The 26198-nt window shown below is 35.6% G+C and overlaps 1 protein-coding gene across 1 annotated transcript in view; it reads right to left on the reverse strand.

The window, feature by feature from the left end:
- Positions 1-26198, reverse strand: part of Gucy1a2 (guanylate cyclase 1 soluble subunit alpha 2) — a 331775-nt gene that overhangs the window by 20311 nt on the left and 285266 nt on the right. Inside the window, exon 7 of the mRNA XM_087905901.1 lies at positions 24248-24402. Coding sequence (XP_087762027.1) covers positions 24248-24402 — 155 coding nt within the window. The remainder of the gene's footprint in view (positions 1-24247; positions 24403-26198) is intronic.

Here is a 26198-nt window from a genome sequence, read left to right on the forward strand (position 1 = left end):
AATCACAAAAAACCATGCAGAACTAAGAAAACAACGAAAGTAAATCATCCTGAGAATATATGTGAAGGTAAAAAATAAATCCATCTAAAGGGCACTTAAAGACCATTTTCTTTCATTTACTATTTTGAAAAATGTCACTTACAAAATTTTCTAACTTGTTTCTCAGAAATAATAATTTTAGGGAAAATGTATAGTAAAAAGGGAAACACGAGATATGCGAGGATGTGCACAAGCTCTGAAAACTTCTACTCATATATTCTAGTGTCTTCTAGCACCAATACAAGTGAAAAAGTGCAAATCAACTAATTGTGCTAATTAAGCCACTCATTGCTCTCAATTAAAAGGAAAGGAGAGAGAAAGAGTATGAGAGAGAGAGAGATTTCATTTTACTTTATTTCAGAGCTTATTGGTACTTCTAACATTAGTGAAACTTGAGAACTTATATACTAATTAAAGGGTGCTGCATAAAGCAACAGACATGTTGGCATTACACCTGCAGATCTGATGAGTTCTTGATGTCTCTAAGAAAAATAACTTTGCCAAACATCATAAAAACTGACTTCAGAGTGGATCCTTTTAAAAATGGGTAACAATGTACCAGTCTCGAAGTTTAACCAGAAATACTGAAAAACAAAAGGTTTTGTCAGTGCACAAAGCATTATCATGATCCCACATAGTTATCAAAAGAAAAAGTACAATTTAGATCGCCTTCAGTTTTTTGAGGTCAATGATAAACTCTCCAAAATGTTGTATTTTATTAGAGATTACAATATGCATTTATACAATATGAATTATAGCTATACTACTTTTAGAAAAATCTGCTTAATATAATACCAACAATTCAGTTAAATGTTATATAAAATCTTGTCACTTATGTTAAGAAATAGTTTGCAGAAATAAGAGAAAATAAGAAATAAAAAAATACAGACACTTGATTTCATGCTAAGATTTAAAATAAGAACTTTAATAGAGAAAATAATTTCTAACATATTACTATAGATAATGTCAAAAGATACAGCTTTCCAGGTCCATTCCTAGTGTTGAACATGTAATACAGCCCTGTCAGTCAACTTGTTCACCTTTATCTTATTGCCACTGCTATTATGGGTGCTCATAACTTCAAGTCTAGAACAATTTGAACACCCTCCTGTAGTAGATTATTGTCTCTGACAATGCCTACCAAAGCCAGTGCAAAATTTCTTGATGATTTTATGTTTCCAAGTTCAAAAACCTTCTGCACATTTCTGATATTATACAATCTTATCTCATAATGATAAATGTTCGATCTTACAAGAATATATTTAATTTTAAATTTTTTACTTAAGGAGGAGTTGGTAAGATTTAATAAAGGGTTCTCCTATATTTTTATTGTTTTTCCTTGTAAGTATAGAACAGTCAATTAAACTAATAATTAATGTTATATTTTATTAAGCAAATAGCTATAAAGTCTCAATTGTCAGCCATAGAACTCTACAAACTACAAGTCCCACTCTGGCATCAAACCCTCCTATGTCTCCTGCAACTTTGGTAGAACTCTGAAACACAGTCTGCTACTACATAGAGAGGACCAAGAGAGAGGACCAGGAGAGAAACGCTGAAGCACAAACTGTGTCTGCACAGAGTGAACCAAGAGAGAGCAAGCCAAGAGAACAGGCCAATAAGAGTAAGCTAAGAGAGAGGGCAAAGAGGGACCACAGTGACCCCCTGAGACATAGACAGTGACAGTACAGAGCATACCAAGAGAAGTTCTAAAAAGACACAGACAGCTGCTGCGAGGATTGGAGCAAGAGGCAAAAACACTGCTATCACCAATTGAAGGAAGAGATGGGTAGATGCCTAAGCAAAAATTTATCCAGCAACCTAAAAAGCAACAAAGTAACACAAGAACCCAGTGGCCATACAACAAGAATACTTGATCATGCTAACCCAGAAGAAGCAGAAAAAAAAAAGATTTTAAATGTAACTTTATGAAGATGATGAAGACCTCAAAAAAAGAAAAGCAAAATTCCCTTAAGGAAATGGAGGAAAAGATGTGGGAGAATTGTCTATATTCTGTCAATCATGTTTTAAATAAATTTTGATTGGCTAGACAGGAAATATAGGCAGGAAAACAAGACAGGAAGTAGAGGTGATACAATGAGAACAGGAGAATTCTGGGAAGGAGGAAACTGATTCCTTCCAGTTCAGCCCAGTTCACTGAAGAAACAACATGTGACCTGCCCCACTGTGAAAGGTACTGAGCCATGTGGCTAACATAGATAAGAATAATGGGTTAATATATGTTACAAGAGCTAATAAGTAGCCTGAGCTAATGGGCCAATCAGTCTATAATTTTATGGAGATCTCTATGTGATTTTCTTTGGGGCTTGCCAGCTGTGGGGTACTAGACAGGATATAAACCTCAACAAGCTAGCCCTCATGTTACAAAAAGATAATTAAAAATTGGAATAAAGAAAGAACATTACAAGCTGCAAAAGAAAAAGTAAGGTAACATATAAAGGTAGACCTATCAGAATTTCACCTACCTTTTCAAGAGAAACTATGAAAGCCAGAGGATCTTAGGCAAATGTTCTGCACACACTAAAAGACCAAAAATTCAAGCCCAAACTACTCTATCCAATGAAGTTTTCAATCACCATTAATGGAGAAAATAAGATATTTCATAACAATTCCAGATTTAAACAATACCTATCCACAAATGTAGTCCTACAGAAAGTACTAGATGGAAAACTCCAACCAAGGAAGATAACTGTACCCACAAAAACACAGCAAACAGATAACCTCAGAACAGCAAAATCTACAGAAGGGAAACACACAAACACTATCACTGAAAAACAACAGGAATTAACAGTCACTGGTTCTTAATATCTCTTAATATCAATGGACTCAATTCACCTACATAAAGACACAAGCTAGAAGGTTGGGTACAAAAGCAGGATCCAGCCTTCTGCTGTATTACAAGAAACATGCTTCAGCCTCAAAGACTGACATTACCTCAGAGTAAAGGGTTGGGAAAAGGTTTTTCAATCAAATGGACTTAAGAAACAAGCAGGTGTAGCTATCCTAATATCCTAACATTTAACAAAATAGACTTCAAACTAAAATCAATCATAAGAGATGGAGGACACTTTGTACCATAACAGATGAAGTCTCAATCCTGAATATCTATGCCCCAAATACAAGAGCAACCACATATGTAAAAGAAATATCACTAAAGTTTAAATCTCACATCAAAACCCACACACTAATAGTAGGAAACTTCAATACCCCACAATCCCCAATGGACAAGTCAAAACCAAACAAAAACTTAACAGAAAAGTAAGAGAACTAACAGATATCATGACACAAATGGACTTAACAATCTATGGAATATTCCACCCAAACACAAAAGAATATATTTTTCTCTTCTCAGCACCTCAAGAAACCTTCTCTAAAACTGACCACATTCTTGGTAACAAAACAAATCTCAACAGATAGAAAAAAAATTGGAGTAACCCCCTGTATCTTATCAGATCATCATGATTTAAAGTAAGAATTTAACAACACTAATTGCAAAAAGCCTCAAAACTCTTGAAAATTGAACAGTGCTCTATTGAACCATCCCTCAGTCAAAGAAGTAAAAAGAAAGAAAGAAAAGACTTCATAGAATTCATTGGAAATGAAGGCACAATGTATCCAAACTTATGGGACACTATGAAAGAACTGCTAACAGAAAAGTTCATATTACTAAGTTCCTATGTAAAAAAATTTGTAAGAGCACATACTAGTGACTAACAGGCCACCTGAAAGTTTAGAACAAAAATAAGCAGACTCACACAGGAGGAGTAGAATCATGAAATAATCAACTTGAGGGCTGAAATCAATGAAATAGGGAAAAAAGAAAACAATACAAAGATTCAATGAAACAAAGAACTTTGAGAAAATAAACAAAATAGGCAAATCTTTATCTAAACTAATCAAAAGGCAGAGAAAGAATGCCCAAATTAACAGATTCAAAAATTAAAAGAGGAATATAACAACAGATACTGAGAAGTTCCAGAGAATTATTATGTCATACCACAAAAACCTGTACTGCAAAAAATTGAAAAATGTAAAAGAAATGGATAATTTTTCTTGATAGGTATCACATATAAAAATCAAATCAAGACCAGGTAAATAATTTAAATAAACCTATAACCTGCAAGGAAGTAAAGGCAGTTATCAAAAACCTACCAAACATAAAAAGCCCAAGGTCAGACGATTTCAGTGCAGAATTTTACCAGAACTTCAAAAAAGAGCTAATATTTATACTTCTCAAAGTGTTCCAAATAAAAGAAACAGAAGGAACATTGCCAAACTCTTTTTATGAAGCTACAGTTACCCTGATACCAAAAACACACAAAGACTGAGAAAAAAGAATTACAAACCAATCTCATTCATGAACACAGATGCAAAAATATTCAGTGAGATACTGGCAAACCAAATACAAAAACACATTAAAAAAAAGTCATTCACCATGATCAAGTTGGTTTCATCCTAGAAATGCAGGGATGGTTTAACATATGAAAATCTATGAATGTAATCCATCATATAAATAAATAAGATGAGAGAAAAAAACATATGGTTATCTCATTAGATGCTGAAAAAGCATTTGACAAAATCCAACAATCCTTTATGATAAAGGTTTTGGAGAGATCAGGGATACAAGGAACATATCTAAACATAATAAAAGTGCAGAAGGATGCTGCTTGTTGGTCCCAGCCACTTAGCCCCAAAATAATCACACAGAAACTGTACTAAATAAATCAGTGCTTGGCCCAATAGCTCTAACTTCTTTTGGCTAACTCTTACATATAATTTAACACATCAATTAATCTGTGTATCACCGCATGACTGTGACTTACCAAATAAAGTTCTGTCTGGCTCCAGCGGGGCTACAAGGCTTCTCTGATTCATCCCTCATTTCTCCCAGCATTCAGTCCAGTTCTCCCCACCTAGCCCTGCACCTCCCCACCCTACTCTGCTATAGGCATAAAGCAGTTCTTTATTCAATAATGGTAAACACAGAATACAGAGGGAAATCCCACATCACCTCCCCTTTTCTGTTTAAATTAAAAGGAAGGTTTTAACTTTAACATAGTAAAATTACATATAACAAACAGGTATCAAGCAAGAATTACAGTTACAATATTTATGTTTACTTTATATTTTATCATAACTAAGAAAAACTATAACTATGAATATCTATCTTTTATTCAAGTCCATCAAAGATTCCAGAAGGATGCAATATTACCTAAGTAAACAATAAGTTCATTCTAAGCAACTTCCAAAACTCTAGAATTGACAGAGCCATCTCACTGCCTGAACAGTCACCCAGATTGTTCTGTACCATTAGGGTATCTCTCTTAAGCTTACAGGCCCACAGTATCCAACAGACTTTTCCATGAAGTAGGAAATTTCAAAGACAGTTCTGCTTATATTGACAGCTTATCAGTCACTTTTTCTGTGTCCTGAAGAATGTCTGGCAGACTCTTTTAAGAAGCAGGAATCCCAAAGCATCATCTCACCTTTAAGGAAATTCAGCAGTCATTGCTCTGGTGGTCCTGCAAGTCCTGATGATCAGTCAAGGCAAGAGCAGTTTCTTGCCCAAATGGCTAACCAACATAAAAAAAGAGTCTCTTTGATACCCATCTTTGAAGGCATAAGTCACAAACAATCCCACACCAGTTTGGAATTATGATTACTAGAATGGTTATTTATTCAAAGGGGAAAAAATTTACAGATTACCGTCCCAGACAACAGCCCCTCTGTGCAAACAGGAAAGGAGTCTAGGAGCCAGAAGCAGAGCCAGAAGCCAGAGAGAGAGTGGAGGAGAGCCGCTGCTTTTTTAAAGAGGAGAGACCATGCCCCAATGGGCTGGTATCTCAGCAGCTATTGGCTGAAGAAGCAGAAGGAGCTCCCGCAGCATCTCCCCCTTTTTTTAAGTAAGAGAGTTCTAAACCTACTACGAAATTATATACAATAAGTACAAACCAATGAAATTATATAGAATAAATACAAATATCCTAATCTAACTAGCTTAAGTCTTGTATAACAAATAACTTGGTCAAGTCATGAGAAAAGTAACTATATTTATATAATCTTCAATCCCATCGAAGATCTGAGAAGGGAAATAATGTTACCTGAGTAATTAGGAAGTGCAATCAAACAATTTCCAGAACATGTAACAAATCACAGAGACAACTGGCTACCTGGGCAAACACAAAAGTCACGTTTGCAGCGTTGAAGCAAGCAACTTTGGCTAAGGCCTGATGTAACTGACATACCATTTTCAATGGCAAGAAACTTTTCAAAACTATCTTACCCTGTCTTTGCAGGATATGACAGTTGTTTTATCCATTTACGGATATTCTGTAACTCTGTCAGTAGTTGAGGTATGGGCATTTCTTTACCCAAAGGCCAGTTCTGGCAAGAAGAAAGGCTCCAAGTGGAATGTTTTTGGTGCTCAACATTCTCTCGGGAATAGATCAGTGTTGCCAGGAGCGATTGTGTCTCACTAACACAGAACTTTGAATTAGATTAAAGGCCATTTTCTACAGCTTTTTGAAGATTATCTATCTATACTGAATATAATCTCTATGTATCTAAAGAACCTGATTAGTCTAACTAATTATAAATGACAAACGTAGATGACTATTGATCTATATAATTCTCAATACCTATCTAACTTAAAGACTGAGACAATAAAAAACTGTGCAATAAATGAGGACAATGTGACCTCCAAATATGAAGAATGTGCAAGTATACATTGCAATATGTTAAATATATATATATATATATATATCAATACATAGACAATATATAAGTATCTTAAACAAAGGTAGAAGTGTACAATGCAATATGGTAAATATACATATATCAATACAGCATATACGTACATACAGCATATATATATCAATACATAAAAATGTTTTAAACAGAGGTAGAAGCATGCATCTTCTTCCTGGAAACTTCAAATGTCACTGCAGGAAAAACTCATTGTTCATTGTGGAAAAGTTAAACAGTAATCATATAGACATATACAGACATACATATATTCAATGAAAAGCATGATAGATATATTTAATGAAAGGTATGATAGATATGAAGAAAAGTAAAGATGTTTTCTAAACTCATATTTTCTTCTGTCCCATATCATGGCTCTTGACATGAGACAGAAACTCCAGAAACTCTGAGTTTTTCTTTTAACAACAAGCTTGGAATTAGAAAGGGACTGAGCCAGAGTCCAACTCCAAAACCAGCTCTATAAATTTAGAAATATGATTTAGTATATTTTACTTACAGAACCTACTCAGTTTTATTGATAGTCCCTTTTGGGCCATTATTTTTCATCTGGATTATTATCCAGGGTCCCTTGAATTTTTCAAAGATGAGTGTTTTCCTGTGGAGATAAGAATATAACCCTGTCCCCATTCTATATGTTTTTCTTACCACCTGTATGAATATCATCATTGAAGATGAGCTGTCATTTCTTCTTTCCAAGAGGTTTCTCCTCTTCAAATCAAACCTTTTTAGTTTTAATGGTATCCACAATTTTTCTTCTCCTGTGGAAACAAGAGCAAAACCCCTTCCCCAACGTAGCAAATCTCCTGGCTTCCATTGAGAGGTCAGCACATCTTTGAAATAAACAGGTTGGTTTATTTCAGAGGTTTTTTCCATTATCCAATGCCTCTCTGCTGCTGTTGTTCCTTTCTCATGAGCATTAAGAAAATTCAAGGTTAATAAACCATTATGCAATCTATTTCTGGGGGTATTTTTCATCCCTTTCTGTTTGTTCAGCATATCCTTTATAGTACGATTTGATCTTTCTATAACTGCCTGACCTGTAGGATTATTTGGTATACCTGTAATGTGTTTTATATTATAATAAGCAAAAATGCATTTCATTTTCTTAGATACATATGCTGGACCATTGTCTGTCTTTATTTGTGCAGGTATACCCATGATGGCCATAACTTCCAATAAATGAGTGATTACCGAATCAGCCTTTTCTGAGCTCAGGGCAGTTGCCCATTGAAAACCTGAATACGTGTCTATGGTGTAGTGTACATATTTTAATTTACCAAATTCCATAAAGTGGAACACATCCATCTGGCAGATTTCATTCCTTTGAGTACCCTTTGGGGTACTCCCTGCAGGCAACGGTGTTTGATTATAGAAAGAACAAGTAGGACATCTCTTTATAATGTCCTTAGCTTGATGCCATGTAATGGAAAACTCTTTCTTTAAGCCTTTACTTTTGACGTGATGTTTTTTATGAAACTCTGAGGCCTGCAGAACGCTTCTAATTAATAATTGGTCAATTTCAGCGTTACTTTCTGCTAGAGGGCCAGGCAGACCTGTATGGGACCGGATGTGTGTTATGTACATTGGACAAAAGCCTATTCCTAATTATGTCCTGTACTGGATAAACAATGAAGTCAACTCTGTTTCATCTGGTATGAATTCAGTGGTTTCAATATGCAAGATAACTCTTTCTGCATACTGTGAATCTGTAACTGTACTAAGAGGTTCTTTAAAATCCCTTAGCACCATAAGAATGGCATATAATTCTGCATTCTAGACAGAATTATGAGGGCTTTGTTCCACCTTACTCAATTCTTCCGATTTATAACCTACTTTCACTGATTTATTTGCATCAGTATAAAATGTACGGGCTCCAGTTATTGGATCATCACGTACAATTGTAGGAAGAATCCAAGAAGTTCTCTTTATGAGGTTAAGTCTATCACTTTTGGGATAGTTGCCATTAATTTCTCCCAAAAAATGAGCACAAGCTTTTTGCCATGGTTCATTATCTTCCCATAACTTTCTTATTTCCTCAGTAGTAAAAGGCACTATAATTTCTGCTGGGTCTATACCTGCTAGTTGACAAAGTCTCAGTTTACCTTTTATAAATAATTCAGAGACTTTTTCTACATAAGGTTTTAATTTTTTACTTGGCTTATGAGGTATAAATATCCACTCTAAAATAATATCTTCCCTCTGCATTAAAATCCCTGAGTATGACTAGGATGGAACTAAGATTCGGGTTCACCCTATCCACATGTGCCTCCTGTAATTTTTCCTCAATCATTGTCAGTTCCTTTTCTGCTTCAACTGTCAATTTTCTGGGACTATTCAAATCTTTATCACCATCAAAGGTTTTGTTTAAATGAACTATTAGATCAGGTGTTATCCCAACAGCTGGTCGTAGACTGGAAATGTCTCCTAACAATCTTTGGAAGTCATTAAGAGTCCACAACTGGTCTCTCCTAATTTGTGCCTTTTGCGTTCGAATTTTCTCTAACCCTATTCTATAACCTAGGTAATTAGTAGAACCTCCTCTTTGAATCATTTCAGGGGCAATTTGTAATCCCCACCTAGGCAAGACTTTCTTTACTTCTTCAAACATACTTTTCAAAGTATCTTTATTTGAATCAGATAATAAAATGTCATCCATGTAATGATAAATTATGGACTTGGGAAATTGCTTATGAATTATTTCCAATGACTTATTAACAAAATATTGGCACAATGTGGGACTATTGAGCATCCCCTGTGGGAGGACAGCCCATTGATATCTCCTAGTAGGCTGAGAATTATTATAAGTAGGCACTGTGATGGCAAATTTTTCTCTATCCTTTTCTTGCAAAGGTATAGTGAAAAAACAATCTCTCAAATCAATAACTATAAAAGGCCATCCTCTTGGTAATAGAGAAGGCAAAGGAATTCCAGGATGTAGCGGACCCATAGGTTGAATTACCTTGTTGACAGCTCTTAGATCTGTCACCATTCTCCATTTACCAGATTTCTTTTTTACAACAAACACAGGAGAATTCCAAGGGCTGGTTGATTCTTCAATATGGTTGGCATCTAGTTGCTCTTGTACCAGATGTTCCAAAGCCTGCAATTTATCTTCAGCTAGAGGCCACTGCTTGATCCATATTGGCTTCTCAGTTAGCCATTTTAAATATAGGGCTGTTGGTACCGCTAAAGGTTTGCTATTGGCTGTATGTTCTTGTACAGCCTGAATGGCTGGTGACCTTTTTCCTTAATACCTCATTATATCCTTCCCAGAATTGTGAGTTCCTGGAACTACAGGAATGTTAATCTGGGTATTCCATTGCTATAGCAAGTCATGGCCCCATAAATTTATTGCAATATTGGCTATATATGGCCTTAGTCTTCCTATTTGCCCTTCAGGCCCTATGCATTCCACCCATCTTGTGCTTTGTTTTTCACAAGATAGGGTTCCAATCCTCAGGAACTGAACATCTACCTCTTGAAGAGGCCAATTCGGATGCCAAGATTCTGGAGTAATGATACTTACATCCACACCTGTGTCTAATAAGCCTTCAATAAAAATGCCATTTATACAGACTCTTAGCTTTGGTCTTTGATCGTTAATAGAAGTTTGCCAAAATATACGTTTACTCTGTCCTACTGAATTTTTTGACACATTCTCCACATGTAATACATCATTTAGACCAGTATTACTTTTTACAGCAGACATTGGAGTTTTCAATTTTTTTGGTGAGACAGATTTTTCCATTGTAACTGGGAATGACTGGGCCACTTTTGGCTTGGGTGCCTGCGAGAGGCCCCTCAAGTAGTCCCGATGGTATCAGGTTGCCTTGTCTGTCTGTTGTTGACCTGCATTCGTTGGACCAATGTCGGCCTTTACCGCATCTCCTACATATACCTGAAGGCTGAGGTCTCCTACTTTTGTCATTCCCAGAGAAGATATTATTCCTAGAATTTCTTTGCCTGCAATCCCATTTCAGATGTCTTAATTTACCACAATTAAAATACCTGGTAGTTTGCTGTCTCCTCATAGCTTTGGAAATCGCTTCTCCTCCCCAGGATTCATCATTATAGCTAAACGTCTCAACATCAATTGTATGCTGTATCCGTTCTTCCATAGGTGTTGATCTAGATCTTAAAGGCCCAATTATCTTTTTACAGTCTATATTTGCATTTTCAAAAGCTAGAGATTCAAGAAGTATTCATCTAGCTTCTGGGTCTGTTACCCCTATGTCCAGAGCCTTAATTAATCTTTGCACAAAGTCAGTAAAGTGTTCTCTCTGTCCCTGCCTAATCATGGTATATGATTTGACCCTTTTTGCTGGATCTTGTATTCCATTCAAAGCATTCAAGGCTGCTTTGTGACATAAGGACAGCACTTCTTCGTCATAAAGAGCTTGGACCTGTGGATCAGCATATGCTCCTACACCAAGAATTTGATCTTGGGAAACCTCCACACCTTTTGCTCTTCCTTGCTGTTCCATATGTTTGGATTCTTCTCTGAAATAAATTTCAAACATCAAGGAAGGTCCATCATCTAAAACTGCAGACACTAGCTAAGAGAAATCATGGGGGGTAGCTCTGACATTAGAAGCCCAAGTCCTTATCATTTCCTTAACAAATGCAGAGTACAAGCCATAATTAACGACAACTTGCTTAATTTCTTTTAAATCATTCATTGCTATTGGTGTCCATCTAGCTTCTTTAACTCCCTTTGAGCCTTTAGAAGTTGACCCTTTGTCAGAATAAATTACTGGGTATGTCGTTAGAACCCCGGGTAAGCCAGTTCTAATAGCTGGTGGTGGCATTGTATCCTGTCCTTGTGCCTTCTTACTCTGTTCACCAGCTCCAATAATTCCTTTAATCATTTCTAATCTTTTTATCATTGTTTCCCTTAAATCCTGAATCTCCTGACCTACCCATGTTTCTAGGAATTTCACTAAGGTATCAGTTTTTTGGTTCCCATTCGGGAGGTAAATTCTATTTGTTACCTTATCAAAACTTTGTGGTAACATCTGAAAGTCAAATTCTACAGCCTGAACCCTTTCAGGTACCTTCCTAGTACCCTTGGATATGGAGTCAATTTTGTCTATTATAGTACCCACTTGTTCAGAGAACCCCTGATTTTCAATAATTTTAATCCTTTCAACTAGTTGTTCATTATTAGTCCGTAAAAACTGTATCTTTCTTAATGATAAAATATTGAAAAGAAAACTGAAACCTAGTAATAAGTAAATTAATGTATCCCCATAGTCATATAAACCTTGCATAACATAATCGATTGTATTAATAAAGAAAACAGTAAAATTGGCATTGGAAACAAAAATTACCATATTACCTCTTGTCTAGTAGGTGGCGCTGTTGCCAAGTCGTGACTAGAACCACTGCAAAGGTGATGGAAACGGGGTCCTGTTTCAGTGTCCGCCTTAGTATTTGTTAAAAACTAGGAAATATAAGTTGCTCAACAAAGAAAATGTAATTAAATCAATTCCATACACGGAACCAGAAACCCAGAATCCCGGGGTAGAAAAGAGCAACCTGGAAGCCGCTTATGCCTCCACGAGACCGAGTAGCCCCGAGGGGTTGCAGCTTTTGGCAACTGCTTGTGTTCTGATTCACGCCACTCAAGCGCCACACTTACAAGGGAAATTTAAAAACAACTCAGAAAAGAGCAAACCAGGCAGGCCAAGACTTCCTGAGCCTGTGGAGCTCGGGAGGCATGGGGTTTAATTGAACTGTTGGCTCCACACACAGGGCACAGGCCGCAGCTGAGGGAGGGCTCGTGACTAGCTGAGCTGGCGGCAAGCAGTTGAGTTGGGGGGAAGGGAGTTCTACAACCAAATGTGGAGCACCAGATGAAGGCATAAGTCACAAACAATCCCACACCAGTTTGGAATTATGATTAATAGAATGATTATTTATTCAAAGGGGAAAAAAACTTACAGATTACCGTCCCAGACAACAGCCCCTCTGTGCAAACAGGAAAGGAATCTAGGAGCCAGAAGTGGAGCCGGAAGCCAGAGAGAGAGAGTGGAGGACAGCCGCTGCTTTTTTATAGAGAGGGAGACCATGCCCCAATGGGCTGGTATCTCAGCAGCTATTTGCTGAAGGAGCGGAAGGAGCTCCCGCAGCACATCGTCCTCTTGAAATAATTGGTGCTGCCAGGAGCAGATGTGTCTCATTATCATAAAAAGTTCTAACTTCTTAAACTACTTTAAATGCCATATTCCATAGTCTTTTAAAGATTTGAAGAATCCTTCTGAAATATAACTATTAACCTATATTTCTTAATTATACATTACATTTTTATTTATTTATTTTATTGATATTTATTGATCTCTACATTTTTTCTCTGCTCCCCTCCCTGCTTTTCCCCTCTCCCCCTCAATCCTTCTTCAAGGTCCCCATGCTCCCAATTTACTAAGGAGATTTTGTCTTTTTATACTTTCTACTTCCCATGTAGATTATATCAATGTAAGTCTCTCTTATTGTTGCACTGTTTTCTAAGTTCTCTGGGATTTTGGTTTGTAGGCTGGCTTTGCTTTGTGTTTAAAAAACACCTATGAGTGAGTCCATGTGGCAATTGTCTTTCTGGGTCTGGGTTACCTTACTAAAAATATTATTTTCTATTTCCAACCATTTGCCTGCTAAAATCAAGCTGTTCTTGTTTTTTTCTGCTGTGTAGTACTCCATTGTGTAAATGTACCACATTTTTCATATTCATTCTTTGATAAAGAGGCATTTAGGTTGTTTCCATGCTATGGCTATGACAAACAAAGCTGTTATGAACATAGTTGAGCACATGTCCTTGTGGCACGATTGAGCATCCTTTGGATATATACCCAAAAGTGGTATTATTGGGTCTTGAGGAAATTTGTTTCCTAATTTTCTGATAAATCACCACACTGACATCCAAAGTGTTTGTATCAGCTTGCATTCCCACCATCAATGCAGAAGTATTCCCTTTTTTCCACAATCTCTCAAGCATAAGCTGTCATCAGTGTTTTTGATCTTGGCCATTCTTACAGGTGTAAGATGGAATCTCAGAATTGTTTTGATTTGCATTTCTCTGATTACTAGGGATGTTGAACATTTTCTTAAGTGTCTTTCAGTCATTTTAGATTCCTCTGTTGAGAGTTCTCTGTTTAGGTCTGTACTCCATTTTTTTATTGGATTATGTGATTTTTTGCTGTTCAATTTCTTGAGTTCTTTGTATATTTTGGAGATCAGACCTCTGTCTGATGTGGGGTTAGTGAAGATCGTTTCCCATTCTGTAGGCTATTGTTTTTTCTTGTTGATCATGCCCTTTGTTTTACAGAAACTTTTCACTTTCAGGAGGTCCCATTTGTTAATTGTTTTTCTCAGTGTCTGTGCTGTTGGAGTTATATTTAGAAAGTGGTTCCCTGTGCCAATGCATTCAAGTGTATTTCCCACTTTCTCTTCTGCAAAGTTCAGTGTGACTGGCTTCATGTTTAGGTTTTTGATCCATTTGGACCTGAGTTTTGTGCACAGTGATAGATATGAGTCTATTTTCATTTTTCTTCATGTTGATATCCAGTTGTGCCAGAAACATTTGTTAAATATGCTTTCTTTTTTCCATTTGATATTTTTTTGCTTCTTTATCAAATATCAGGTGTTCAAAGATGTGTGGATTAATATCCTTGTCTTCTATTTGTCCATTGGTTCTCCTGTCTATTGCTATGCCAATACAAGGTTGTTTTCAGTACTGTAGCTCTGTAGTAGAGGCATCATGGATTGTGATGCCTATGAAGTTCTCTTATTGCCCAGGATTGTTTTGGCTATCCTGGGTGTTTTGCTTTTCCAAAAGAAGTTGGGTACAATTCTTTTGAGGTCTTTTAAGAATTTTGCTGGGATTTTGATGGGCATTGCATTGAATCTGTACATCACATTTTTAAATGAGCTGCATAACACCAAACCTTAATAAAGATCACAAATACACATGCACAGTATAACAAAATTAACTTTAAATTTGTATCCATAAGCCAAGATTCATACCTTTTAACATCTTTATAGCATATCACCCTTTAAATATAAGCAAACATTTATAAATAATATTTGGAAATATGGGCATAGTTTTTCCAAATTTATTCCTGCTGTATATTGGGTGACATATTTTCTTTTGGGGGGTATTCACAGCAACCTTTCAAGGAATCATAGCCCACCAAATCATATTAGTCTGTAAACAATCTACAGATTCTTATTCTCTGTGGGAACAAAAGAAGAGCCTCTTTTCCAAAGCAAAATATCTTTAGACTCAAACTTTGAATTCAAGATACCTTTGAAATATATATGTTTGCTTTGCTTAGCAGTCCCTAAAATCAAATGCATTTCTGTAGTCAAAAAATTCAAAGATAATACACTGATATATACAATACAGACTCTGTAAATTTTCCATTTTATGTAGCTTGTTTTTACTCTATTACTTTTTCTACAAGATTAATATTTATTTTATTATCTTTACTTATTTAACCAATGACTGTCTGTACTATGGCTCTTTAAAGACTTTGTTTTACTTCTTTTACAAAACTTCTTACTTCTTTTTATAACTCTCTACACTCTTTTTCTTTTCTCCCTCAAACCTACATATATTTATACAACACTGTGACCCATTTAGAGGTGTTTTATGTCTGAATCTTTCCTATTGTGTATCTGTAATTCTTTACTGTCTAGAAACACTTTTCACAGATCTTGAAAAAACAATATTCCACTTCTCATGAAAAACCAAAACCACAGGATAGCCAAAACAATCCTGTACAATAAAGAAACTTCTGGAGGCATCATCATCTCTGACATCAAACACTATATAGAACTATAGTCATGAAAACAGCTTGGTATTGGCAGAAAATCTGACAGGTTTACTAATGGAATCAAATCGAAGTCTCAGATATTAACCCATTCACATGTGAAGACCTGATTTTTGACAAAGAAGCTAAAATTATATAATGGAAAAAAGAAATCATCTTTATCAAATGGCATTGACAAAGCTGGATGTCTACATATAGAAGAATAAATTATATTAAAATATGAATGAAATATCATTAGACAAAAGAAATCAGGACAAATGACCAACTGTGGAGCATGCTGGTCTCCAGCACCTCTTGCTCTTCTCAGCTTTTCTCACATAGTTCCCTACCCTAAATTTCTCCAGCTCTTGTGGTTTTCCTTTCCCCTTCTCATTTTTATATAACCCTGCTGTTTTATTCATGTGCTTTCTTTACTGTCTCATGGTCCCCAGTCATAAACTCCTCTCTCTTATCATTCTTTATTGATCTGCTTGGTCCCCTCTTTCTTGCTTCTCTTTTGCTCCTGTCTTGCTCTCTCTCATGGTCCTCCTCTCTTAGTCTCTTCCACACACTTACACCTCTCCCTTCTTTCATGGCCTTATTCAGTCTGCTCCTCATGATTAGTCTACTTCTTTCTCTCCCTGCTCTAGACTCTTTCAGATGCCCCTGGCTGCATTGTCCCTTATATCTAAAAATAAAAGCTTTCACCTCAATCATACCTTGGAGTGCTCATCTCCTAAATATATACTAAATCATTTGATTTGGCGAATTATCCAGGTTTATAAATGAATAAGACAGTAATGTCAGGTGTGTGTGTGTGTGTGTGTGTGTGTGTGTGTGTGTGTGTGCGTGTGTGTGTGTGTGAAGACAGGGTTTCTCTGTGTAGCTTTTGAACCTGTCCTGGAACTTCCTATGTGGGCTAAGTTGGTCTCAAACTCACAAAGATCCACCTGTTTCTACCTTCCAAGCAGTGGGATTAAAGGTGTGTGTCACTACCACCTAGCCTTATTTTGTTATTCTATTATTTAATTGTCAGCACATGTTTGTTAATATTTTCTGAATCCTTGAACATGTTGAAAATGGTGGTAAGGTTATATAAAAGAAGTTCCAGGAAAATGAACCTGTGTATATATACTGACAATGTTTTAGGAAGCTCCAAAATATAACAGCCAAGACTCACTGGAAAACCACTCTGGTAATTCTTCAACTCTAATCATGGTTCCTTCCCTATGTTCTGATTTAGATTTGTAAGGCATATTATATTTGAATTGTTTACACAACCATTAACTGTTTCAAACTTACTTTGCTATTTGGCCTTTTAAACTATTGCACATCACTCAATATAGTTTTCATATTACAAAATTTGAGAACTGGGTGAAGGAATAAGATGGTATCCTCCTAATGGAAAAAGGCATGCAACAATATGTGAATGTCTGTCATGTTCCAAGTAACTTTAGCATGAACATCATGGTAAATCCTAATAATAATTTCTGAAATAATTACTCATTTTAAAATTTAGAAAACTGGGTCCAAACAAGTTTGCTCCCTAAGCTTTGCAGAGACATTAAATTTTATAGTCAAAATGCTAACTGAAGCATTTAACTCTGAGCTTTATAAATGTAAACTCTGACTTCTTTGACCTAACCTACAGAGTTGTTGGGGAGGAAGCTTGATTTTAACAGAAATAAAAGGTGTTTCACACTTGAGGAAAAAGTAGGCACTCTAAGAAACCTAGCTGTTAATTATAAAATGAGAAAAACGAATACTTATGGGACCTAAAAGGTAAGTGAACAGCCACATGGCTGGATGTCCCATTCTCTAGGACCTCCCCAGTGGGACAAACCCCAGGGGCCCTTGGCCAACTCCCTTGGTTTTTCTAGCCAGCCAGCAAGGAGTTTCCCTGTGGCTAGGCTACCCCACAACCCATTCAGCCACCATCAAAACTACTAGCTACACCCTGCCCCCAAACCCACCTATTTGTTTGCAATCTCTGTGGAATTCTGAATCACAGCTTGCTTCAATACTGAGAGGACCTAAGAGCCAGCAGGGAGTTCCCTGTGACTAGGATCTCCCAATACCCAAACCCATCCAAGTTACTAACCTCATCTTCCCTAAGAGATAAAAAACTTGCTATAATACTAATGGGACCTTGAGCAAGCTACAACACTGAGGGGATTAGGAGAGCGAACCAAGAGAGCAAACCAGGAGAAAAGACCAAGAAAACAGGTATATTAAGACCTCAGAAGCTTTCAGTGAAGTCCAAGAAAAACTCCCAAATACTCAGCAAGGATTGGCCCAAGACATCAAGACATTGCAGACCTCATTTGAAGGAAGAGATGGGTAGATGTCAATGCAAGAATTACTGCAACAACCTTAAAAGCAACATGGTAACACCAGAACCAAGCAGACACAAAACAGAAAGACTTGTTCATTCTAACCCAGAAGAAGTAGAAGAAAAGGACTATAAGCATAATTTTATGAAAATAATGGGGACCTTTAAAGAGGAAGTGAAAAGCTCTCTGAAAGAAATGGAAGAGAAAGCAAACAAAAAATGGAAGAAATTAATAAATCCCTCAAAGAAACCCCCTCAAAAAAACAAGAAAAAAAATCAAACAGGTTCAAGATTTGAACAGTTCAAGATTTAAAAACTGAAATAGAGGTAATAAAAAAAACCCACAAACCAAGGAAATTTGGGATATGGAGAATCTGGGTAAATGAACAGGAACTACAAAGACGAGTATGACCAACCAAATACAAGAGATAGAAGAAAGAATCTCAGGCACTGAGAAATGGACTCCTTGGTCAAAGAAAACATTAATTCCAACAAAGTCTTAACACAAAACATTCAGGAAGTCTGGGACACCATGAAAAGGCCAAACATAATAATAATAGGGGTAGAAGAAGGAAAAGAACTCCACCTCAAAGGCACAGAAAATATATTCAACGAAATTATAGAAGAAAACTTTCCCAACCTAAAGAAGCATATCCCTATGAAGGTACAAGAAGCCTGCAAAACACCAAATAGACTGGATCAAAAATAATCCCCTTGCCATGTAATAATCAAAACACAAAACATTCAGAATAAAGAAAGAATATCGAGAGCTGCAAAGGAAAACGGTCAAGTAGCATATAAAGGTAAACCTATCAGAATTACACCTGACTTCGCAATGGAAACCATGAAAGCAGGAAGTTCCTGCATAGATGTGCTGCAGACACTAAGAGACCCTGGATGCAAGCCCAGACTTCTATACCCAGCAAAGCTTTCATTTACATCACAAAAATTTCATCACATTTCCATCAATAGAAAAAAAACCAAGATATTCCATGACAAAAACAGATTTAAACAATGCATATCCACAAACCTAGTCTTACAGAAAGTACTAGAAGGAAAACCTCAACCCAAGGAAACTAACTACACCCACAAAAACACAGACATCTGTTAACCCCCAAACAGTATAACACAAAGAAGGGAAACACACAAACTTTTACCAGAAAATAACCAGAGTTAACAATCACTGGTCATTAATATCACTTAATTTCAAAGGACTCAGTTCACCTATAAAAATATGCAGGTTAAAAGAATGGATATGAAAACAGGATCTAGCCTTCTACTGTATACAAGAAACACATCTCAAACTCAAAGACAGACACTACATCAGAGTAAAAGGTTGGGAAGAGGTTTTCCAATCAAATGGACCTAAGAAAAAAGTGGATTTGCCTATCTAATATCTAAGAAAATTGATTCCAAATTAAAATCATTCAGAAGAGATGGAGAAGGACACTTTATACTCATAACAGGAACAATTCATCAAGATGAAGTCTTAGTCCTGAATATCTATGCTCCTAATACAAGAGCACCCACATATGTAAAAGAAACATTACTAAAACATAAAATGAAAAAACAAGAATTTTTAAGAATTAAGGAAATTTTCATATTAAAGGAATTTTAAGAATTACTACATTTTTAGTTTGCATAGATAAAATTAATTCTGCTCAAGATTATCAGTTAATTATTTATGACAATTGAAGATTTAGTGAAGCCATCATTAATATAAACAACTATTTGGGTTTCCAAGATGGCAAGACAATTGTTTCTAATGTGTACAATTTCTGTAAAATGATAAGGAACAAAGATGAGTATAAATATCACTATTTGATAAAAATGAGATCATCAAACACGGACAAATTTAAGACTCAATAATTATTTTGTCAGTGCATAAAACTAACGTAAAATGCTGTAGGCACAGAGGAAATGATCCTGAGTATCCATGCAACATGAGGACTTACCAATGTCAACAAAAATGAGAATGTAAATCAAAGTTCTGCTTCTGGCTTCTAACAGTTTATCCCTTTCTACACTGATTTCGATATTAAAAATCTGATACTTCTTAGTAAAGGAAACTTTAGCAAATGAAATTCTCATATCATATGAAATATAAAGCAATTTAATATTTTATTTGCTTATTTTATTTTTCAAGTAACTGCTTCTCTGTATAGCCCTGGGTATCCTGGAGCTCACTCTGTAGACAAGGCTGGCCTCAAACACACAGAAGTCTGCCTGCCTCTGCCTCTGGAGTACTGGGATTAAAGGCATGCACCACCATCTCCTGGCTACAGTTTAACTTTTTGAAAGACTAGGGAAGCAATACCATTAGGAGCACAAGCTCTAAGAAGTAAAAAGTAGAAAACAAAACTGCTCCTTTAGGGGGAAACACATTCTTATAAAAATCATGTTCCATATATCACAAGGGAACTGATTTCTAACTCATTAGAGTTAGAACTATATACTTCACTTTGGATATATTATAAAAACAGGAAATTTTGCTTAAAAGAAGCCAAATTTTTTTGAAATAATGCTACAATATAATACCACTTATGTTTATTGAACCACAGAAAATAAAATTTTATTGCTCAAAGAATATGTGTCTCTAGAAAGCTAATATATAAAACTGGATTTTGAATCACACCAAACATATCAATGCTTCTCACAATGAAAGGTAGGGATGCTTTCAAATTAAATCCATACACTTTATTCATTTTTATCTGAAAAGTAATTGAAGCAAACATGATAATAAGCCAGTGCTAGGATCATGGATATAGCTATCTTTTAGTTTCTCGTACTTCAGAATTGTTATATTGTTATAAAAGTGTTTACTTTCAATCAATTATTTGTATGTCTCAAATAACATATATTTGGGGTAAACTATTAAGTATTTCAATTTATTCTCATATCAAGTTAATCCTGATCTCATAGCTTGATAGTCATAATATTTTACTAAAATAAATCACGTAAAAATTTCTCAAGATTTCAAGGTAATCAGGAAATATAGAATATTATATTTGATCAAGAATACAAATTTCATTCCCCATGAAATTTATACTCAGTTTTACTTCACAGATTTCTATTTTTTTAAAGAATGATCAGTCTTCCTCTTTGTAGAGAAAATTACTACAAGGTGAGTCCTGGCATTTCATTTTGTAGTACTCAGGAGAAGTAGAGTGTGTGTCTGTGGGTTTTTATGTTACCTGTGTAGTGTTAAAAGCAGAATTATAAAGAAAATACTATAGTAAAATAGCACTTATGCATATTAACAATGCAAATAAAATTTTATTATTTGAAAAATATCTATCTGTAGAAAGTTAGTATGTGAAAATTGGATTTTGAAATAGCAGAACTGCAAACAATAGGGTAGGAAAACCTGGAGTAAGTGGCAAGGCACAAATAGTAAGTACTGAGGTATAAAGTGTCAGTAATTTGTTGAGTATTCCATTTGTAACACTTGGGTAAGGAAAGCTATGCTCCCATCACTGGGTTGTTTATCTTCCTCCTGACTGTGCAGCCCCAGCTACCATTCCCCGTTTTACAACTTCAGTGATATCTTAAAGGCTTGAAGTGGATTACATCTCTCCTCTGCCTAATTGTTTTTGTTGCTTTTAGGATGAAATAGAAAGCCTCACCTGCCCTTGTTTGTCTGAGCAGTTTATTCTTCCACCCTCATTTTAGCCTACTCTTCCTCTTGAACTCATTCTCCAGTCCAGGGTCTCCTGACCTCCACACTACTTTAAGGCAGTTGATTATTTATTCTGTTTTACCTACCAGCTAGTAGTTCCTCATCATTAGAAACTCAATGTCCATTATAGTGGTTAGAATATAGAATATAGTAGGCCATCTGCAAATATTTGTAATAAGAAGGAAAAAAAGGGTAGGAAACAACAAGAGGAATGTTTATTCTGAGGATATACGAAATATAAAAATATATGGCATTCTTTGGAATTGAATGACTTAAGGAAAAAGCAACCAAGCAGTGTGTCTATCTATGAACCCAAATGATTTTTGAAGGGCACAGATTGAGAGATGATAATAGAACAAACTCCTCCAATGGTTATAGTCACTGAAATCATTCAGTTCTTTATACCTTACTCAACAGTAAGGATTGTGATAAATGGAATGTGAAAAAATTATAAAACTCAGAATTAGCACCAATGCAACCAGATGGTTGTGGTCGGCAGAGACTCCATCACTGGGTCACATGGACACCAGCCTGCTGTGCTTATGGTAGACAAGCTTCCACTGAACATTTCATTTTTAATGCACCACTATTACTTGTAAATGAAGTCTCCCAGAAGATAGAGAATTGTGAGTATAAGTATAAAAACATAATTGATTTTCAGCAAATTTCCCTTATATTATGATATAGATTTTTTATGGTAAAAAATTACTGGTTTCTGCTAATTACATTTCTAGCATTGAATTTGCTGTGTCAAGTAATGTTGCATGTCCAGAATTATGACTGAAAAAAAAATGGAAAAATTTAAATGAAAACTGGTTTTACAAATACCGCAAATTTAGTAAATATTGTAAGGCAAATGAAGACAGGCTGGTCAGGAGAGTTCAATATGATACGCAACATCTCCTGAAATCCTTTGATTAGTAAGAGGTGTGTCTTTAAGGCATTAATACACAGCTCTCCATCTTCATTGAGTATTTAAATAAGTCCCCAATCCTAAATATCTTTTGACTTATATTTATAATTTCTTATTCATTTCTGAAGATCTAGAAGTATGTATCATTTGTCTAAAAGACATTCAATTTCCTATTTTAAAATATGGTATGAAGAGACTCAGAATGTTGCTGTCTTATTTACTATTATAACCAATTTTCCTATCTTTATTTTTTGAGTTTTTTTTTAATAATCACATCAACTGAAAACCTCAGTGGTCACTCTTTTGATGTATGATGTCCTTTCGTATGCTGTGACTATGTATCTCTCTCACTAGTTAGTGAATAAAGCTGTTTCATTCTATGGCCAGAGAGAATAAAGCCAGGCAGGAAATTCAAAGTTACAGAGAGAAAGAAGGCAGAGTCAGGGTGACATCTTGTAGCCATAGAAGGAGTAACATGCCAGGGCATCACAGATAAGCCATGGACATGTAGTGATACACAGATTATCAGAAATAGATTAATTTAATTGTGAGAGCTAGTCAGCAATATGCCTAAGACATTGGCCAAACAATTACAAATAATATTAAGCCTCTGAATGGTTGTCTAATAAGCTATTGTAGGGAGAGCAGGCAAGACAGAGAAAAGTCTCCATTTATACTCTTTTCTACTTATGAATTTTTGAGCAGGCTGGTGGTGGCTCACACTTTAATCCCAGCACTTGGAAGGCTGAGGCAGGCTGATCTTTATGAGTTCCAGGACAACTAATGTGTATTACACACAGAAACCCTGTCTCAAAAAAAAAAAAGCCTAAAAAAACCAGAGAAACAAAAAATAACTACCAAAACCAAAAACAACAACAACAAAAATAGTTTTTCACAGAGTTTCTAAACCCTAAGTAATAAATTATGATTAAAAATTTGTGTGATAATGCCTAGAATAAAGCCAAAGTCTCAGGGTGGATGGGAGATTTTCAGACTGGTCTTTATTACTTATTCTGACGCAACCCATCCTTACAAACATTGGCCCACTCAGTAAATGTTGGGAAAGTGCTTAGTTTGTGTTTAACTTTTTTTTTTTCAAAATTCTGGTAGATAATGATGAGTCAAATCCAAAACTGCCTCTGCCTGCATAGAATTTAATATCTACTATGTGACATCTACCAAGCACAAAATAAGGATGGGTTTAGGAGAAAAAAATGTGTAGTACTGTCCAAAAAGGACCTAAAGACAGAGTACATGGTTTCTTAAATTAAATATGTATTTAATTCCAGGGTTCTTATCTTCCTAATTCAGTATTGAAAACAGTGAACTATATTTTCTTTTATTTTTTTAAGAAACAATGAGAAGCTTTTGAAAAATTAGAACTTACAATGCAATGCATACTGCAGACCCTTAACATTTATGATTCTGTTTTAAGCAGCTATATCACAGAAGGATCAAGACTTTTGAAAATGACAAACTTACTTATCTCTCACTTGACTCTCAGATTTCCTTCCCAATTTATCTGGGTCTGAACAAAAGTTTAGGTTACAATTGCTTTATTTTAAACTGGGCAGAACTACTCATAATTTCTTGAAAATTGACAGAATCAAGAAAAGGGACAGGGACTTACAGATGACAGACTATAATACCAAGTCAATGCAAAAGACAAGGGGGAGAATTTAGAGAACACTTACTGATAGGTTGTTGGGCTGACATTGATGCGCCGAGGATGACTTCCTGATTCGAATTTGCTTGCCAGAGTGACATTATTTCCAAAAAGACAATATCGTGGCATTCTCACCCCAACTACACCAGCTAGCACAGAGCCTGAATGAATACCTATCCGCATCTGGAAATAGAAAAAGAATTGGAGACTAAATAGTTGTTTCTATTTTCCATGCAATAGTCTTTTTATTAAATTGTATTTTAAGTACATGGTTGTTTGGTCTGCATATATGTAAGTGGACATATGCATGTCTAGTCCTCTAGGACGCCAGAAGGGAACGTGAGATCCTCTGGAACTGCAGTTAACTACTATTTCAAATTATTGGGGGAACAAAAGAACTGTCTTTCTGGTAGAGTGATTTGCATTAACTTTGTCTCAAGGTAGGAGAAAGTAACTCCTGAAAATATAACTCCAATTTCCACACACATTATGGAAGTCTGCTCAAATGAATAAATAAAATACAATAAAAATTACCTTTTATTTGTCTATCTACATCACTTCTCAAGTGCGTGATCTAGCTTGTGAAGGTAGGTCTTCTCCTTTAACTAAGGGCCCAGTTATTATTTTGTGTCTCTCCTTCATGATTTTGCACAATTAGGAGCATCCTCATTGTTCAACTCTCCAGATTTAGGAAGATAATATCAAAAGTCAAAGGAACTTCGCAGTTTTATAGATAATCCCTGTGAAGTTGCCGTTTACAAGAATTTCGCTTTCTGTTGGTCCAGAGTGCCACCTGGTACCATTTTCCTTCTACTCATTTCTATGTCTCAGGACCCTAATAATGTATTTGTTTAGACTGTATATGTTAAAAAGTATAAGTAGTTATACTTATATATACTTATAACTTATAAATACTTATACTTATAAGTATAAGTAGTTATACTTATATATACTTATATATAAGTTATACTTATATATAGACTGTATATGTTAAAAAGTAAAGTTTGCCTTTACAAGGGAGGTTATTTTCATTGATTGTAGAGGTCTAGTTTGAGTGCTGCGGATTCAGCTCAGTGGTGGAGGGACAACATATCCAGCACAAGTTCAGAGTTCCATCTCTAACCCTGAACAAAAGAAGGAGGGAGGAATGAGGGAGAGAGGGAGGAAAGGAGGAAAGAAGGGAGGGAGGGAGGGAATGAAGGTTTTAGGTTAAAATTCCCCCTTTATAAGTACTTTAAGGTGTTTTCTCTAGTTTCTTTCTTGCATTGTGTCTTTAAGATGTTTTAAGCCACTTTTACCATTTTTTGGAGGGTGGTTTTGCGGGCATGTAGAGATCAGAGGACAGCTTGCTGGACTCAGTCCTCACTCATCCGATTTGGAGTCCCAGAGATGCAAGACAAGCCATCAGGCTTGACAGCAAACACCTTTACCTGCTCAGCTGTCTTGCTGATCCCTTACATTGTCTTTGAAAGCAAATCAACTTATGTTCTGAACATAACATACATTTTTTTCTAGATATTTTTAGCTACTTTTTCTTTGAGAATTTTAAATAATTTAGTTATGATTTCCTTTGGCATGATGTTTGTTGTTTTTTATGCTTTGGATTTACAGTGCCCTTTAATCTACCGATATATAGTTTCATTATATTTAAAAATTTTTCAAAACTGATGTTTTTCTGCCCACATTTCCTTCTTTGAGACTCTACTTGTAGGCATGTTTAGATCCTTGTAGTTTTACAAAGATTCCAATGATCTGTTCAGTTAAAAGGACATTCTGTTTATTTTGGATTTCTACTGTAATCTCCAAATTGGCTTATATTTCTCTTTGCAAGTCATTCTAGATCTAATGTGCTTTCAATATAAGATACTATACTTTTCACTCTCTAAAAGTTTTGATTTTTTTCTCCCAGATGCCAACTTAAATTTAAGCATATGTACTGTACTTTAAACTATTTTGAATGCTCTATTCTACCAGCATTT

Source organism: Myodes glareolus, chromosome 4 (assembly GCF_982192425.1).
Source record: "Myodes glareolus chromosome 4, mMyoGla1.1, whole genome shotgun sequence".
In the NCBI taxonomy this organism is placed as follows: Eukaryota; Metazoa; Chordata; class Mammalia; order Rodentia; family Cricetidae; genus Myodes; species Myodes glareolus.